The sequence below is a fragment of the Trachypithecus francoisi genome, unplaced genomic scaffold (genome assembly GCF_009764315.1).
Source record: "Trachypithecus francoisi isolate TF-2019V2 unplaced genomic scaffold, Tfra_2.0 Lachesis_group5, whole genome shotgun sequence".
Classification (NCBI taxonomy): Eukaryota; Metazoa; Chordata; class Mammalia; order Primates; family Cercopithecidae; genus Trachypithecus; species Trachypithecus francoisi.
The window spans coordinates 139,896,051-139,914,125 of record NW_022681470.1 but is presented as its reverse complement, the minus strand read 5'-3'; the positions used below and the strand labels follow the sequence as shown (position 1 = coordinate 139,914,125).

The 18,075-nt window shown below is 51.9% G+C and overlaps 2 protein-coding genes across 2 annotated transcripts in view; one reads left to right on the top strand and one right to left on the bottom strand.

The window, feature by feature from the left end:
• Positions 1-2,346, bottom strand: part of COL5A3 (collagen type V alpha 3 chain) — a 53,026-nt gene extending 50,680 nt beyond the window's left edge. The window contains exon 1 of the mRNA XM_033196572.1: positions 2,065-2,346. Coding sequence (XP_033052463.1) covers positions 2,065-2,152 — 88 coding nt within the window. The 5' untranslated portion in view covers positions 2,153-2,346. The remainder of the gene's footprint in view (positions 1-2,064) is intronic.
• Positions 2,347-5,589: 3,243 nt separating this feature from the next.
• RDH8 (retinol dehydrogenase 8) lies at positions 5,590-13,527 on the top strand. The gene is made up of 6 exons (XM_033195388.1): positions 5,590-5,692; positions 9,619-9,777; positions 11,277-11,463; positions 12,445-12,537; positions 13,003-13,186; positions 13,282-13,527. The coding sequence occupies exons 1-6, from the start codon at positions 5,590-5,592 to the stop codon at positions 13,525-13,527; spliced, it is 972 nt and encodes a 323-aa protein (XP_033051279.1).
• Positions 13,528-18,075: the final 4,548 nt, after the last annotated feature.

The following is an 18,075-nucleotide window of genomic DNA, read 5'->3' as shown; positions in this document are numbered from 1 at the left end:
GACCCGCACACTAACCTCTCTGCAGAGGAAAGAGGGTCTTCCCTCAACTACCACTCATTTACAGTAGGAAAGTCCTTCCCAGCATCCAACTCAAAGATATCCTGCTTGAAACTTGTGTTCCTTCTGGAATGACCTTTCAGAAACTGACTACCCTTTCTTTTCATAGCTGGCATTATGACAAAAAGGCACACAAGCGGCATTGAGTCCTGCCTACGGGGACAGAGGGTGGGGGGTCTGTCAGGGGCCCAACTTGCCTCCTGCCACTCTCCCCTGTGCTGGTCAGGGCCCCCAGCGGGATCTTGGCTGGGGTCTGGGATGTGAAGGGACAGAGGCAGGGGCTGAGTCAGGGCATGGCTGGGAATCCCCCAGGTGTGCGGTGTGTGTGCAAATATGTGTATGTGCATGAGATTGTACAAGCGTGGGTGAGTCTGAATGAGCCAGGCAGAGAATAGCTGGGCATGTCATTTCTCCAGGTGTCAATGTGTGCAAATATTTTGCTTCTAATGGAGGGATTAGGTGCAGTTACTTGACGCGTGGCCATGTAACGCTTGCAGCGAGCTTGCAGGTGTGTCTGTGACTGTAACACCTGGGACTTCTGGTGGGGGCGTGCCGTTCTGTGTGAGAGTGTGACCCAGTCAGAGAGTGGGTGATGGGTTGTGAATGTTGACAGTGTTTGTTCGGATGTCAGGGGCAGCATGTGTGAGAATCTGAGCGCGTGGGAGGGTCATAAAAGCTGGAACCATTTGGCGGGTGACTGGAGAGGGTTGCCTGGACACGGTGTTTCACATTCCTCCAGTCCCAGGGGACTTATATTCAGAGTGGATGCCTGAGATTGCACGACCATGTGGATGTGTGAGCGTGGGAATGCAGAATAGTCCAATCAGGGATTAACCATATGGACAGGCACCTTCCTGGACTCCAAAGTAAGAAAAGTGTGCTGTGGGGTGTGTGTGTGTGTGTGTGTGTGTGTGTGTGTGGTGTGTGTGTGTGTGTGTTGGGAGACTGAGCTCACCTTAGAAAGAGATTTCCAGGAGGGCCTAGTCTGAGGTCTCTCAGATCAGGGAAGCCCCAGGGAGCCACGCCATCCCCTGACTCCCGGAGCGCCCCCCACTCCGAACCCTGCGGGGCGGGACAGGGCACCCAGCCAGATGCGCGCAGCTGGGCATGCGTCAGCGCTGACTCACCCATCCGGCGGCCCCCGAGACCCCTTGGGGGCCCCTGAGAAATTCCTCGGAAAAAACACCCAAGGCTCCAGCAGCTGGGGTGGGAGGTGGGGGGAGTAACTTCCACTCCCGCGCCGCCCTGCGCCCCGCCCCGCCTCGCCCCTCACCGCGCCCTCCCCGAGGCCCTGTCCATGGTGCTGATCGCGGCTCTGGGGACCGCGGGGTGGGGGAGGGGCGACAGGGAGGGAGCGGAGGAGACGGGCACTCGCCAATGTGGGGCAGAGGAGGGAAAGGGAGAATGGGGTGAAGCCATTTAAAGAGATGCAAAAGAAACTATGGGTTCCCGAAGAGCTCCCCCATACTCGTCTCCACTCATCTTCATCCTCATGGGCAATTATTTGCACCCAAAAATCACAACGACACCCCTCATAGGGGCACTCAGAGACACACAATCACACGCATAACCACACACACGGTTGCCCTCGAAAATCAGCACATAGACAAACGCACAAGTGCATACTCACCTGTCGCAATACACACCCTCCCAGCAATGCCCTGACACTCACAGTCACACTATCGCCATCAACCTCCACATGCGAGCACACACGCAATTTCACTCCAAATGTACAGACATGCTACACACTCATACACACACGCACACACCTGCACATTGCATGCATTCCCACGCGCTCGCCAGAAAACGCAGTCACACATCCCCACCCCTACCCCTGAACTGTCACACACCCACAAATCACCCAGAGTCGGACACTCATGCGCCCACATCACACCGGGATCCCACGCAGCGCCCACGCCCTCCCCCTCCACGCCCCTCCACGCCTCGCTCTTTTAGGCCCTCTCTGAGTCGTGGACCCTGGGTCCCATCTCTTCCCTCCCGGCTCACCGGCCTGCGTCCCCGGCAGAAGCTGCAGCGCGGCCAGGAGCAGGCAGAGACCGGCCCGCGGCTGGCCCAGGCCCCGGCGGTTCCCCATCCCGGCGGGGCCCACGGGCAAGGCGGGGGACCAGTCGGGGCGGTTGCCGGGCGCGGCGACTCCTCGGGCTCGGTGCAGTCACTCGCGGCGCCCGCTCCTCTCGGGGTCTGCAGGAAACTGCCCGAGACCCCGCCCTGGCCTCGCCCTGCGCTCCAGCGCCTGGCCAGGCGGGGCTCCTTGGAGAGGGAGCGCTGACAGCTGGACTGGGAAGTTGGGAAACTTTGTGCTGAGCGCTGATTGGCCGGCTGGTGTGGAGCCCAGCGCCAGGAGCTGGGTTGTTCCTGCCCCACCCCACAGTGGAGGAGAAGGGTCACTCCCACCCAGTCCTGGAGTTCGAGGGTTCCAGCCCTACCCCAAACCTTTTCGGCCTAGCAGATCCCCTCAAAGGAGAGCTTAGCCTCATTCAAACCTTCAGCCTCCATCCAGGCCCTGGAAAAGGGGGAGGTGCAGGTTTATACCAAATCTTTTTTTATTTTCTTTTATTTTTACATTTTATTTTGGACACAGGGTTTTTTTGTTTGTTTGTTTGTTTTTTGTTTTTTTTTTTGAGACGGAGTCTCGCTCTGTCGCCCGGCCTGGAGTGCAGTGGCCAGATCTCAGCTCACTGCAAGCTCCGCCTCCCGGGTTTACGCCATTCTCCTGCCTCAGCCTCCCAAGTAGCTGGGACTACAGGCGCCAGCCACCTCGCCCGGCTAGCTTTTTGTATTTTTTAGTAGAGACGGGGTTTCACCGTGTTAGCCAGGATGGTCTCAAACTCCTGACCTCGTGATTCGCCCGTCTCGGCCTCCCAAAGTGCTGGGATTACAGGCTTGAGCCACCGCGCCCGGCCGGACACAGGGTCTTGATCTGTCACCCAAGCTGGAGTGCAGTGGCCCAATCATAGCTCACTGCAGCTTCCAACTCCTGGGTTCAAGCCATCCACCTGCTCCAGCCTCCCGAGAAGCAGGTACCACAGGCACACACTGCCACACCTAGCTAATTAAAAAATGTATATATTTTTGTAGAGACTGGGGTCTTGAACTTCTGGTTTCAAGCGATCCTTCAGCCTTGCCCTCCCAAAGCGCTGGCATTACAGGCATGAGCCACCTCCCCTGGCACCAAGTCCTTTCTGCCTCACTCAGGCCCCCAAGTGGGGTCCCAATCTCACCCCAAACTCTCATTCACCTACTTGCTTTATCCTCAGTCCCTTAGTTGTACAATAGGAGGTACCAGCCTCAGCCCCAGAGCCTTTCCTTCAGGTCCCTAAGGGGTCCTGATCCCACCTCAAACCTCACCCCAGACCCCAAAATGGGGTCCCCAGTCTTACTCCAAACCTTAATCTCTCCACTGAAATCCCTGAGTCACGTGTCCTGGTCCCAAATTCTCACCACAGATCCCAAAACACAGTTTTCACTTTCCCCAAAATTATTGATTCCTCAAATAAAGGGTCTTATCTCCATCCCTAACCCTCATCTCCCCCGACCCCATACCAGGTCTCCAGTCGATGCCCTGGCCCCAAACCCAAATCCCCACCAAATGGGGGAGTCTGAGCTGGGTGCGGTGGCTCACACCTGTAGTCCCAGCACTTTTGAGAGGCTGAGGCGGGCAGATCGCTTGAGTCCAGGGGTTAGAGGCCAGCTGGCTAACATGGCGAAACCCCATCTCTACTAAAAATACAAAAATTAGCTGGGCATTGTGGCTGGCCCCTGTAGTCCCAGCTACTTGGGAGGCTGAGGTGGGAGGATCACTTGAACCAGGGAGGTGGAGGTTGCAGAGAGCTGAGGTTGAGCCACTGCACTCCAGCCTGGGCAACAGAGCAAGACTCTATCTGTCTTGGGGGCAGGGGAAAAAAAAAAAAAAAGGCCCAGGGGTGGTGGGAAATCTGTCCCTGTTGCAAAGCAACGCACAGTCACGGGGAGGAAGGGGTGGATTCTTGCCATTCTTGGGATGAGGCAGAGGCCCCCCTCACTGTGCTGGGACCCCCACCTCCAGCATGAAGAGGCCCCCAGGAGGTCAAATAGAGCTTTTATGCAATTGGACAAGTGCAGACACGCAGGATATGAGGGTGCTTCCCCAGGGAGGGGAGGAACCAAGAGGCGTATCCTGAGCCCTGAACTGCTCCCCGAACGCTGCTCCCCCCACCCCCGCCCCAGGGGAAGAGGGAGACGCATGCAGTGCCTCCCTCCCAGTCTCTGACTCCCCAGACAAAGAGTCTCTGTGTCCCTGAAGAGGAGGGGGTGGGGCCCCATCAGGCCTGAGGGGGAGACGGGCCCCCCAGGGTGGGAGGAGGAGAGGGAATCTCTGTAAGCCACGCCTCCTCCCACCCCAGGGACATCTGAGGCTGAGACTTCTCCAACTAAAAGGCTCTCACAAAATTTCTGCCTGCCCTGCCTTGCTGGAAGTTCTTCCTGTAGTCTAACTACAGCTTCTGACAGTTCTACACCCCTTCCCTCTATGAAACAACATTTCTGGATTCGCGTTCTCTGTCTCCTTCTCTCATTCTCTCCCTTCAATCAGAGATTCTTCACCCAGAATACAGGCACTAATTCCCCCCAACTTTCACAGAAACTCTTCCTAGCCCTAAATAATTTATACTCGGCCAGGTTCAGTGGCTCACGCTTGTAATCCCCGCCCTTTGGGAGGCTAAGGCCGCTGGACCACTTGAGGTCAGGAGTTCAAGACCAGCCTGGCCAACATGGAGAAACCTCATCTGTACTAAAAATACAAAAATTAACTGTGTGTGGTGGCACACACCTGTAGTCCCAGCTACTTGGGAGGCTGAGATAGGAGAATCGCTTGACCCTGGAAAACGGAGGTTGTAGTGAGCCGAGACTGCACCACTGCACTCCAGCCTGGGTGACAAGAGCAAGACTCTGTCTCAAAATAACAGTAATAATAATAATAATTTACACTCATAATAAAAATTAAAAATTAAGAAAACAGTTACAAATGTCCAAGGCAGGAGGATCGCTTGAGGCCAAGAGTTGGAGACCAGTCTGGGCAACAGAGCAAGGTCCCATGTCTAAAAACAAAATAAATTTAAAAATTAGCTGGGCATGGTAGTGTGTGCCGGTAGCCCCATCTACTCTGGAGGCTGAGGTGGGAGGATCACTTGAGGCTGCGGTGAGCTATGGTGGTGCCACTGCACTGCAGCCTGAGTGACAGAGCAAGACGCTGTCTCTTAAAAACAAACAAACAAAAACCAGTGATGTGTATAGTAGGTGTGGAGAAGAAATTTTTGGCAGATGAAGAAAATGAGGTGCAGAGAGGATTTAAGAGATTCTCTCTTACTGCCTGTTCAGGGTCAGTCCAGAATTGAGGGTCTCCTGGGGAGGGCGGAGGCTTTGCCCTGCAGGGGATCTGTGGGAGGGGGTTAGGAGGGAGCAGATGAGCCCAGGATGAATGGTCAGAGTCAGGTGCTGCCCAGCGGAGGTCACGCGTCCAGGGAGGGGATCAACATGGCCGCTGCACCCCGGACTGTGTTGATCTCCGGCTGCTCATCAGGAATTGGTCTGGAACTTGCAGTGCAGCTGGCCCATGACCCCAAGAAGCGTTACCAGGGTAAGAGGTGCAGGGCGGTGCTAGGAGGCAGCAGGGTGGACACGGCTTCCCCAACACTGTCTCCCCTACCCATCTCTCCCAGCTGCACTTGTGGGCTTGGGGAGGACTCAGGATGCATGCGGTCTTCCTCTCCCTCCGGGAATCATTCCCTCATCCTACAAATATTTCTCGAGCACCTTCTGGGGGTTCTGAATGCTGGCAACACAACTGGGGATGAAATAGACAAAAATCTCAGCCCTCGGGATGGTGTCAGGTGGGGAGGAGAGGGAGAATGGGTGATAAACAGATAAAAAGAAATTGTTGCTATATCTGGTGGGAATAAGTGCTAAGAAACAAAATAAAGCATGCTGAGAGTGGCAGGGGGTGGGTGGGTGTTATTTTTAGAAGGGTTTCACTAGGGCATTTCCTAGATTGGCATAATCACTACCCTGATGCTCACTCCTCCACAGTCTCCCCAGATTACTGCTTTTACTGAGATAAGCTTCTTAAGAGCTCCTGACCTTGGGGGTTGAAGGGATGGCCTTCTAGTTCTAAGAACTTGCCCTTTTGCAGCTCTAGAATAAATCCCTGGGACCTGCATCCTAACCAACCAGGAGAACCCCTGACCCAGAGGGAGCATGCTGGAGCCAAAGTGGGCAAAGGGTTGTTACTTACAAGGAGGCGACTGGGGGTGAGGGCATTGCCCCAGTTGGCAGGGCTGCTTCTCCCAGCCCTCTGCCCTCTGTTTCAGAGACACACACAGCTTTGAGCATGAGAGCCTGAACGGCAGTGTGCAGGGAATAACGTGCGGTCCTGTGGGCGGGAAGATGGGTGTATTAAACTGCTGGAGGCTAATGTTTACGGAGCTTTTACAATGCACCACACTGCATTCTTAGTGCCCTGAATCCAGAAAGTCGTTTAATCCTCACATCACACCTGTGAGGCGGGCACTATCATCCACCCCATTTTATTATTTATTTATTTTGAGTCAGAGTCTCGCTCTGTCGCCCAGGTTGAGTGCAGTGGCGCATCTTGGCTCACCGCAGCCTCCACCTCCCACATTCAAGTGATTTTCATGCCTCAGTCTCCTGAGTTTCTGGGATTAAGTAAGGCATGCGCCACCACACCCGGCTAATTTTTTTGTATTTTTAATAGGCGAGATTTCACCATGTTGGCCAGACTGGTCTCAAACTCCTGGCCTCAGGTGATCTGCCCACCTGGGCCTCCCAAAGTGCTGGGATTACAGGCATGAGCCACCGTGCCTGGCCTGCCCCATTTCAGAAACGAGGAAACAAAGATGCAGACTGTCAAAGGTCTTTGCTCAAGGTCTCCCAGCTGCAAAGTGGCAGAGCTGGGATTTGAACTCAGGCATCCCATCTCTTGCACCCATGTTTCCCACTATATCACCTGTAGATGCAAGTGACCCCATTCATGTGGCTTCTACCCACGACTCACACTGGCCTGAAGACAAGAGGCAAATGCCCCCAGGAGTGTTCATGGATGATTATGGTCGCACACATTGGGGGATATCAAACATGCATGCTGGTGCATGTGCAGACATGGTACATATGCTGAGGTCCTGCTTAAAAGCATAAGCTTGAGGCTGGGCGCAGTAGCTCATGTCTGTAATTTCAGCACTTTTGGAGGCCGAGGTGGACAGATCACCTGAGGTCAGGAGTTTGAAACCAGCCTGGCCAACACGGTGAAGCCCCATCTCTACTAAAAATACAAAAATTGGCTGGCCATGGTGGCTCACGCCTGTAACGCCAGCACTTTGGGAGGCCGAGGTGGGTGGATCACGGGGTCAGGAGATCGAGACCATCCTGGCTAACATGGTGAAAACCCATCTCTACTACAAATACAAAAACTTAGCCGGGCATGGTGGCGGGTGCCTGCAGTATCAGCTACTGCGGAGGCTGAGGCAGAAGAATGGTGTGAATCCCAAGGGGTGGAGCTTGCAGTGAGCCGAGGTTGCGCCACTGCACTCCAACCTGGGTGACAGAGCAAGACTCTGTCTCAGTCAATCAATCAATCGATCAATAAAAATACAAAAATTAGCTGAGCATGGTGGCAGGTACCTGTAATCCCAGCTACTTGAGAGGCTAAGGCAAGAGAATCGCTTGAACCGGGAGACAGAGGTTGCAGTGAGCCGAGATTTCCCTACTGTATTCCAGCCTGGGTGACAAGAGCGAGACTCCATCTCAAAAAAAAAAAAAAGAAAAGAAAAGAAAAGAAAAAAGAGGATAAGCTTGGCCAGGCTCTGTGGCTCTTTGGCTTCTGACACCTATAATCCCAGCACTTTGGGAGGATGAGGTGGGCAGATCACCTGAGGTTTGAGACCATCCTGACCAATATGGTGAAACCCCATATCTACTAAAAATACAAAAATACAAAATCTACTAAAAATACTGGGTGTAGCGGCATGCACCTGTAATCCCAGCTACTCGGGAGGTTGAGGCAGGGGAATCACTTGAACCCAGGAGGTAGAAGTGGCAGTGAGCCAAGATCGTGCCCCTGTACTCCAGACTGGGTAACAAACGAGAGTGAAACTTCCTCTCAAAATATGTATATATATATATATGGCTATTTACTTCAGTGTTCATGTATGTATGTATGTTGGCTATAGGTATGTATGCATTTTTTTCATGGCAGTCTGTTTTATGTTTGTGTATTTTATTGTCTTACCTACTAGGCTATAAATTCCATGAAGGCAGAAAGGTTATCTTATTTATTTATTTATTTGTTTGTTTATTTATTTATTTATTTTGAGACAGAGTCTCGCTCTGTTGCCAGGCTGGAGTTCAGTAGCATGATCTCAGCTCACTGCAACCTCCTCTGCCTCCCAGATTCAAGCGATTCTCCTGCCTCAGCCTCCTGAGTAGCTGGGATTACAGGTGTGTGCCACCACACCCAGCTAATTTTTGTATTTTTGATTTTTTTTTTTTTTGAGACGGAGTCTTGCTCTGTGGCCGAGGCTGGAGTGCAGTGGCCGGATCTCAGCTCACTGCAAGCTCCGCCTGCCGGGTTCACGCCATTCTCCTGCCTCAGCCTCCCGAGTAGCTGGGACTACAGGCGCCCGCCACCTCGCCCGCTAGTTTTTTGTATTTTTAGTAGAAACGGGGTTTCACCGTGTTAGCCAGGATGGTCTCGATCTCCTGACCTCGTGATCCGCCCGTCTCGGCCTCCCAAAGTGCTGGGATTACAGGCTTGAGCCACCGCGCCCGGCAATTTTTGTATTTTTAATAGAGACGAATTTTCACCACTTTGGCCAGGATGGTCTCGATCTCTTGACCTTGTGATCTGCCCACCTCGGCCTCCCAGAGGGCTGGGATTACATGTGTGAGCCACCCCGGCCTTATTTTTTTATTTTTTGAGACAGGATCTCACTCTGTCACCCAGGCTGTAGTGCAGTGGCTCCAACTCTGCTCACTGCAGCCTCAACCTCCTGGGCTCAAGTAATCCTCCCACCGCAGCCTCCCAAGTAGCCGGGACTATAGGTGGGGGCCACCCACCACACCTGGCAAATTTGTATATATAATTTTTTTGTAGAGATGGGATCTCACTATACTTCCCAGGCTGGTCTCAAACTCCTGGGTCAAGCAATCCTCCCACCCAGGCCTCCCAAAGTGCTGGGATTACAGGCTTGTGCCACCACACCTGGTGACTTTATCTTATTTCATGCCATAGCCTCAGCACCTAGAATAGGGCATAGTGTATAGTAGATGCTCAGTAAATGTCTGTTGAACTCATGGTTGGAAGGATGGATACAGGTACATGGAGACACATGTACACAAGTGTGCATTTGTTGGCTGAGTGATAAATGTAGGTGTGTGAACTTGTGGGTTTCCATCTCTCTGTGACTTCTAATGCAAGATCACAGAAACATGGAGCCCACACCAAGGGGAAAGGAACTCAGTGCCTGTCCCTGCTCTACTCTCTGCCCCCAGTGGTGGCCACCATGAGGGACCTGGGGAAGAAGGAGACACTGGAGGCAGCTGCTGGGGAGGCTTTGGGGCAGACCCTCACCGTGGCCCAGCTGGACGTGTGCAGTGACGAGTCGGTGGCTCAGTGTCTCAGCTGTATCCAGGGAGAAGTGGACGTGCTGGGTGAGACTTCACAGCCCCTGATTCACTAAGCCACATCCTGGTCTGAGTATAGACCCTCAATACGGCAAGGTCTGAGCACCAGCTCTCCGGCTTCTTCAGCAATCTCTGAGCCTGGACAGAAGGGGTAGACCAGTTGGCCAACAGGAGTAGACCAGTTGATCCTACCAATTGATTTATTAAGGGCTGGGTGCCGTGGCTCATACCTGTAATCCTAGCACTTTGGGAGGCTGAGACAGGAGGATTGCTTGAGCCCAGGAGCTCGAGACCAGCAAAATAGTGAGACTTTGACTCTACAAAAAAATTAAGAATTAGCCAGGTATAGTGGTGCATGCCTAATCCCAGCTACTCAGGAGGCCAAGGTGGGAGGATCACTAGAGCCCAGGGGTTTGAGGCTGCAGTGAGTTATGATAGAGCCAGTCTGGGAGACAGAGCAAGACCTTGTCTCAAAAATCAATTTTTTTTTTTTCTTGAGACAGATTTTTGCTCTGCGCCCAGGCTGGAGTGTGGTGGCGTGATCTTGGCTCACTGCAACCTCCACCTCCCAAGTTCAAGCAATTCTCCTGCCTCGCCTCCTGAGTAGCTGGGATTACATGTGCCTGCCACCGTGCCCAGCTAATTTTTGTATTTTTCATAGAAACTCCTGACCTGAAGTGATCCGCCCACCTCGGCCTCCCAGAGTGCTGGAATTATAGGCATGCACCACCGCACCTGGCCAAAAATCTTTTTTTTTTTTTTGAGATGGAATTTAACTCTTGCTGCCTAGGCTAGAGTGCAATGGCGTGATCTCAGCTCACTGCAACCTCCACCTCCTGGGTTCAAGTGATTCTCCTGCCTCAGCCTCCCAAGTAGCTGGGATTACAGGCACGCGCCACCACACCCGGCTAATTTTGTATTTTTAGTAGAGACGGGGTTTCTCCATGTTCGTTAGGCTGGTCTTGAAGGCTGACCTCAGGTGATCCACTCGTCTTGGCCTCCCAGAGTGCTGGGATTACAGGCATGAGCCACCATGCCTGGCCCAAAAATCAATTTTTTTAAAATAAAAATATTAGAGACACTAGTAACAATCTGAGGCCTGGGGGTGGGGCAGATTTTATGGAATAAAAATTCTCATATATGGAGACAGTCATATGTGGTTGGGAAAATTACTTGGATGAGTCACTTGGGGAAGACAGCATGATGCAGAAATAAGTCATAAGGTCCCCAACCTTCGCAGGAAGGTGGGTGTCACTGTCTTGATGCAATTTGGGGTCAGAATTGAATTGCTCATGGATGAAGGGGGCACTATTCCCAGCAGCCCTTCCTCCCACTCAGGGCTGAGGATACCCTATGACAAATGCTAAACTGTGTTTAAAGATCACCAAGATTTCATATTTGTCCACCCAAGATACCCTGGACTGGCCTTGGACTTGGAGTACAGGGTGGGGTGATTCAGGGGGTGTCTGGAAGTAATTCTAGAAGGGTAAGGAGCTTTCAGGTAACCTTAGTACCTCTTCTCTTAGTGAATAATGCTGGGATGGGTCTGGTGGGGCCCCTGGAGGGGCTCAGCCTTGCGGCCATGCAGAATGTCTTTGACACCAACTTTTTTGGAGCTGTCCGGCTCGTCAAAGCTGTGCTTCCAGGCATGAAGAGGAGGCGGCAGGGCCACATCGTGGTGACCAGCAGTGTCATGGGCCTGCAGGGTGAGCTGTGGGGACCCACCCCTGGAAATCCCATCAGCGTCTGATCCTCTCCAGACTGGGAGGATGGTGAATGGGTTTTAGATCATATTCTAAATTAGTGTGGAGCCCAGGCTTGGTGATTCATGCCTGTAATCCTAGCACGTTGGGAGGCTGAGACGGGTGGCTTGCCTGAGCTCAGGAGTTCAAGACCACCCATAAGAACAGGTGAAAGCCCATTCTTACTAAAATACAAAAAAAAACTCAGCCGCGCATGTTAGCATGTGCCTGTAATCCCAGCTACTCAGGAGGCTGAGGGAAGAGATTCGTTTGACCTCAGGAGGCAGAGGTTACACTCCAGCCTAGACAACAGAGTGAGACTCCGTCTCCCCTCAACAACAACAACAACAAAATAAATTAAATTTAAAAATCAGCCAAGCATCGTGGTGTGTGCCTATAGTCCCAGCTACTCAAGAGGCTGAAGTGAGAGGATCGCTTAAGCCCAGGAGTTCAAGGCTGCAGTGAGCCGTGATTGCACTACTGCACCCCAGACCGCAGGACAGAGCAACACCCTATCAAAAAAGAAAAAGAAAAGAAAGGGAGAGAGAGAGAGAGAGAAGGAAGGAAGGAGGAAGGAAGGAAGGAAGGAAGAAGGAAGGAAGGAAAGAAGAAAGAAAGAAAGGGAGGGAGAGAGACAAGGGCCCTAATGAAGAGAAAAATGAAGAGGATCCCCAAGTGGCCCCAAAGGTTTAGAGAATGGAGGGAAATAGGGGATTTTCCTGGGACCAGGTGGAGCTGGGAGGAGGTGGCACCCATCACCCGAGAACAACTTCGTTCTGACCCCATATGACCCCATCACACAATGCCATACCCTCCATCATCTTGGCACCATGTATCTGCTCTGTCTGGTCTCCACATCCTCTTTGCTCTGTCTCCCAAAGACCCCATCACCCTGGAACCCACAAAGCCCCCCTCCCAGACCCCCAAAGAGCTCTCCTTCTGACCCTCACAGTGTCATCTTCAACGATGTCTATGCAGCCTCCAAGTTCGCCCTGGAGGGATTCTTCGAAAGCCTGGCTATCCAGCTGCTGCAGTTCAACATCTTGTGAGGCGGTCACGTGGGCAGAGGGGGCTTGGAGGCAGTGCTGGGGAGGTGGGATTGAAAGGGGGAGAGGAGAGATGAAGACAATGAAGCTGGGTGCAGCAGCTCACACCTGTAATTCCAGCGTTTTGAGAGGCTGAAAGGGGAGGAACGCTTGAGGTCAGGAGTTTGAGACCAGCCTGGGCAACATAGCGAGACCCCCATCTCAACCCAAAATGTAAAAATTAGCCAAGGGTGGTGGTGTGTGTACCTGCAGTCCCAGCTACTCGGGAGGCTGAGGTAGAGGATTGCTTGAACCCAGGAGTTGGAGGTTGTGGTGAGCTATGATCATGCCACTGCACTCCAGCCTGGGCAAGAGAGTGAGACCCTGTATCTTAAAATAAATAAATAAATAAATAAATAAATGGACAAAATAGGTCAGGGAGTGGTTGGGGCATCAGACTGACACTAACCCTGCCCGGTCGCCAGCATCTCCCTGGTGGAACCAGGCCCCGTGGTCACCGAATTTGAGGGAAAGCTTCTGGCGCAGGTTTCTACGGCTGAGTTCCCAGGCACTGACCCTGACACCCTGCACTACTTCCGGGACCTCTATCTCCCAGCCTCCAGGGAGCTGTTTCGCTCCGTTGGACAGAGCCCACAGGACGTGGTTCAGGTGAGTGAAGGGCCCAGAGCCCCAAGCGGTGGCTCAGGTATGTTGCGGGGTGAAGCCCTCCCTGAGTCCCAGCGCTCAGGCGCTCCACTCTGCAGGCCATTGTGAACGTCATCAGCTCGGCTCGGCCACCCCTGCGCCGACAGACCAACGTCCGCTACTCCCCCTTGATCATGCTCAAAACCGTGGACTCCTCCGGCAGCCTGTATGTGCGAACCACCCACCGCCTTCTCTTCCGCTGTCCACGCCTCCTCAACCTTGGCCTTCAATGTCTGTCCTGCGGCTGCCTCCCAACCCGAGTGCGGCCAGATGAGCAGAACGGAGCTCACGATCCCCATCCCTGAACAACCAGAACTCTTCATTCCACATCTAATTCAAAGGATGAAAAGATGCTTCATTCATTCATTCTGCAAACTCCCCCTCCCCTGCTCTGTTCCTGGACAAGGCTAGAATCCCAGAAGGGCTTCAATTTTCAGGCATAGACTCCTCTGCGGTCACAGCTGGAGCAGAGAGAGGGACCCTGGGAACTTGGCCTGGGGAGCCCAGAGCAGGAAGCTGCAGCTGTCTCTGGGAAAGCAAGGGAGGCTTCCTGGAGGAAGGGGCATTGTTATGAGCCTTGAAGGATGAGACAGACCCTGCCACATTCAACCTCGTGACTTCATGATCCTGGGCCTGAGAATACAGGAATAATTAATAACCCACCCTGCACCCCCATGCAGACACCAGAGCTCTGTGGACCAAGGGGACATTCCTGGTCACACACCCCATCAACAAAATGTATTTGAGCACACACCAGCAATGTATGTATATTTTTTCCATTAAATATATATTTATAACCACAAGTTGTAGTTACATTTACTATTTAATAAAGCTCACTTTCTTAAAATTAAATAAAAACTTAAAAAGACAGTTGAGGCCAGGCGCGGTGGCTCAAGCCTGTAATCCCAGCACTTTGGGAGGCCGAGACGGGCGGATCACGAGGTCAGGAGATGGAGACCATCCTGGCTGACACGGTGAAACCTCGTCTCTACTAAAAAAATACAAAAACTAGCCGGGCGAGGTGGCGGGCACCTGTAGTCCCAGCTACTTGGGAAGCTGAGGCATGAGAATCACTTGAACCCAGGAGATGGAGGTTGCAGTGAGGCCAAGATGGCGCCACCGCACTCCAGCCTGGGCAACAGAGTGAGACTCTGTCTCAAAAAAATACAAAAACAAAAACTCACAAATGGATAAGCAGACTTTTGTGTATCCTTAAAAAGGAAGGAAATTCTGACATGCGGGTAAATACTGAGAACACCATGCTGAGTGAAATAAACCAGATAGAAAATTCCACTTATCTGAGATGCCTAAAGTAATCAAATTCATAGAGATAGAAAGTCACACAGTGGGTGCCAGGGGCTGAGGACTCCTCTGTGGTCACAGCGGAGCAGAGAGAGGGACCCTGGGAACTTGGCCTGGGGAGCCCAGAGCAGGAAGCCGCAGCTGTCTCTGGAAAAGCAAGGGAGGCTTCCTGGAGGAAGGGGCATTGTTATGAGCCTTGAAGATGAGACAGACTCTGCTACATTCAACCTCGTGACTTCATGATCCTGGGCCTGAGAATACAGGAATAATTAACAATCCACCCTGCACCCCCATGCAGACACCAGAGCTCTGTGGACCAAGGGGACATTTTGAATATATACTTTCAAAAACTGAATATATACTTTTTAAATAGTATATACTGAATATATGCTTTTTAAAAATACTTTCAAAAAAGTTTTTTAAATAGTATATACTGAATATATACTTTAAAAAAATACTTCAAAAAAGTTTTTTAAATAGTATATACTGAATATATACTTTTTAAAAAACTTTTTCACTAAAAGCAGCATACTATACAAATAAATGTGAACTTGAATCATGTATACCTTGGAGGATTTTCTTTTTTGAGACAGGGTCTCGCTCTGTCGCCCAGGCTGGAGTGCGGTAGCACAATCTCGGCTCACTGCAACCTCTGCCTCCCAGGTTCAAGTGATTCTCCTACCTCAGCCTCCTGAGTAGCTGGGACTACAGGTGTGGGCCATCACGCCCGGTTAATTTTTGTATTTTTAGTAGAGACGGGATTTCACCGTGTTAGCCAGGCTGGCGTCAAACTCCTGACTGATTCGCCCTCCTTGGCCTCCCAAAGTGCTGGGATTACAGGTGTGCACCACCACGCCCGGCTAATTTTTGTATTTTTAGTAGAGATGGCGTTTCTCCATGTTGGTCAGGCCGTCTCAAACTCCCAACCTCAGGTGATCCTCTTGCCTTGGCCTCCCAAAGTCCTGGGATTACAGGCATGAGCCACCACACCAGGGCATTATTATTATTTTACTTTTAAATTTCAAGACACAGAAACACAGGACATACTGATAGCGCAGTGGCCCAGGCATGTAATCCCAACACTGGGAGGCGGAGGCAAGAGAATCACCTGAGTCCAGGATTTTGAGACAAGCCTGGGCAGCATAGCAAAATCCCATCTCTATAAAAAATTTAAAAAATTAGCCTGGTGTGCTGGCATGTCCCTGTAGTCTCAGTGAATCGGGAGGCTGAAGTGGAAGGATCCCTTGCATCCAGGAGTTGGAGGCTGCAGTAAGCTATGATCGCACCAATGCACTTCAACTTGCTGACTGAGACAGACCCTGTCTCAAATAAATAAATAAATAGATAAATAAATAAAATAAGAAAGGACATACACAGACTGATTCAGTTAAAACCCAAAGACAATATCATTCCTCCTTTCAAACCTCTGCAGTGGCTTCTCCTTTTATTTACTTTTTTTTTTTTTTTTTTTTTGAGATAGGGTCTTGCTCTGTCATTCAGATTAAGGTACAATGGTGCAATCACTCAGCCTTAACCTCCCAGCTCAGGAGATCCTCCCACCTCAGCCTCCTGAGTAGCTAGGACCACAGGTGTGTGCCTCCATAACTAGCTAACTTTTAAAAAATTTTTTGTAGATATGGGGTCTCACTATGTTGCCCAGGCTGGTCTTGAACTCCTGGTCTCAAACAATCCTTCTGCCTTGGCCTCCCAAAGTGCTGGGATTACAGGTGTGAGCCATGACGTCCGGCATGCTTCCCCTCTTATTTAGACTCAGATCAAAACTGCATCATCTGATCACTGAATATTTGTCTCAAATTATCGCCTACTTTTTCCCCATCACCCACTCATTCCAGCAACACTGACTTCTTTGCTGTGCCATTTCATCTATCTGTCTTTCTTTATTTCTTTTCAGAGACGGGGTATCTGTCTGTCACCCAGGCTGGTGTGCAGTGGCATGATCATAGTTCACTGCAACCTCAAACTCCTGGACTCAAGTGATCCTCCAGCCTTGGCCTCCCAAAGTGCTGGTATTACAGGTGTGAGCCACCACGCTTGGCCTACTTGTTGTTTCTTAAACACACCAACTTCAATACCTTTGCACTTGCTGTTCCCTCTACATAGAACGCTTTTCCCAAATATCCACAAGGCTCCCTTCTTCATTTCCTGCATGTGCTCAAATATCACCTCCTCCAAGAGGCCCTCCAGGATCACCTCAAGATAGTACACTGTCCCTTTATTTTCTTATCTGTTTTATTTCCCATCGTCTGACATGGTTCTCTCTCTTTTCCCTCCCTCCCTCCCTCCCTCCCTCCCTCCCTTCCTTCCTTCCTCTCTCCCTCCCTTCCCTTCCTTTTCTTTTCTTTCTAAAAAAACCAAAAATAGAACAGGGGTATTGCTTTATTGAGCAGGCTGCTTTTGGATTCCTGGGCTCAAGTGATCCTCCCACCTCGGCCTCCCAAAGTGCTGGGATTACAGACATGAGCCACCACGCCCTGAAGGCATATACTACTATGCTTGTTTCTTGCCTGTCTCCACCCACTAAAATGTCAGCTCCATGGGCAGGGGACTGCTGTCTATTTGCTCTACCCACATCATAAACACTGTGGAAATCAAAAAATGACTCAAGGAGCCTGGGTTGGGGACTAGAAGTGATCAAGCTGGCACATCCTGGCAGTACAGTCCAACCTGAGAAGCTCCTGACACGTCCTACCTGGACAAGACAGGCTCATTCTCTTTTTTTTTTTTTTTTTTGAGACGGAGTCTTGCTCTGCTGCCCAGGCTGGAGTGCAGTGGCCGGCTCTCAGCTCACTGCAAGCTCCGCCTCCCGGGTTCACGCCATTCTCCTGTCTCAGCCTCCCGAGTAGCTGGGACTACAGGCGCCCGCCTCGTCGCCCGGCTAGTTTTTTGTATTTTTTTTTAGTAGAGACGGGGTTCACCATGTTAGCCAGGATGGTCTCGATCTCCTGACCTCGTGATCCGCCCGTCTCGGCCTCCCAAAGTGCTGGGATTACAGGCTTGAGCCACCGCGCCCGGCCGACAGGCTCATTCTCTAACCCTCGGTTTCTTCATCTGTGAAATGGAACTTGCCAGGAAGAAAGTCTTATTAAGGGCTGGAATGTAGTCGGTGTCTAATAAATTAGAGCCCTTAATAGTTACGTTGATGGTAGCTTTATTCCTTGGTCTCCTGGGTCCTGCCCGGCCTTGCCTGAGAAGCTCTGAGCTCAAAGCCCTGGAGGAGGGAGTAAAACCAGAGGCTGCATCTCTGCAAGGACACATCCCTACACGGCCGCCCCTCCCGCCCGCGCCTTCTCAGAGCAAACTCCGGATCCCAGGGAGGGGAAGGCGGGCGGAATCTGAGCGGCAGGCGCAGCTGCTCCGGGCGGGCGGCCAAGTCCCCTCCCTCCCTCACTGGCATTCCTGCGGGAGGGCCGAGCGCAGCTGCCTGCCTGGCCGGAGGCTCGCTTGCGCCCTGGGTGTCCAAGTGCGAGAGGCCACGTGGACTTGCGCCCGAGCAGCCGGTCTGTCCCAGGTCACTGTCTGCCGCTCAGGTG

Coding starts and splice junctions, on each gene's coding strand:
- RDH8 (XM_033195388.1), top strand. CDS start 5,590: ATGGCCGCTGCACCCCGGACTGTGTTGATCTCCGGCTGCTCATCAGGA. Junction 5,693..9,618: donor CCCCAAGAAGCGTTACCAGG/GTAAGAGGTGCA, acceptor CTCTGCCCCCAG/TGGTGGCCACCATGAGGGAC. Junction 9,778..11,276: donor GGGAGAAGTGGACGTGCTGG/GTGAGACTTCAC, acceptor CTCTTCTCTTAG/TGAATAATGCTGGGATGGGT.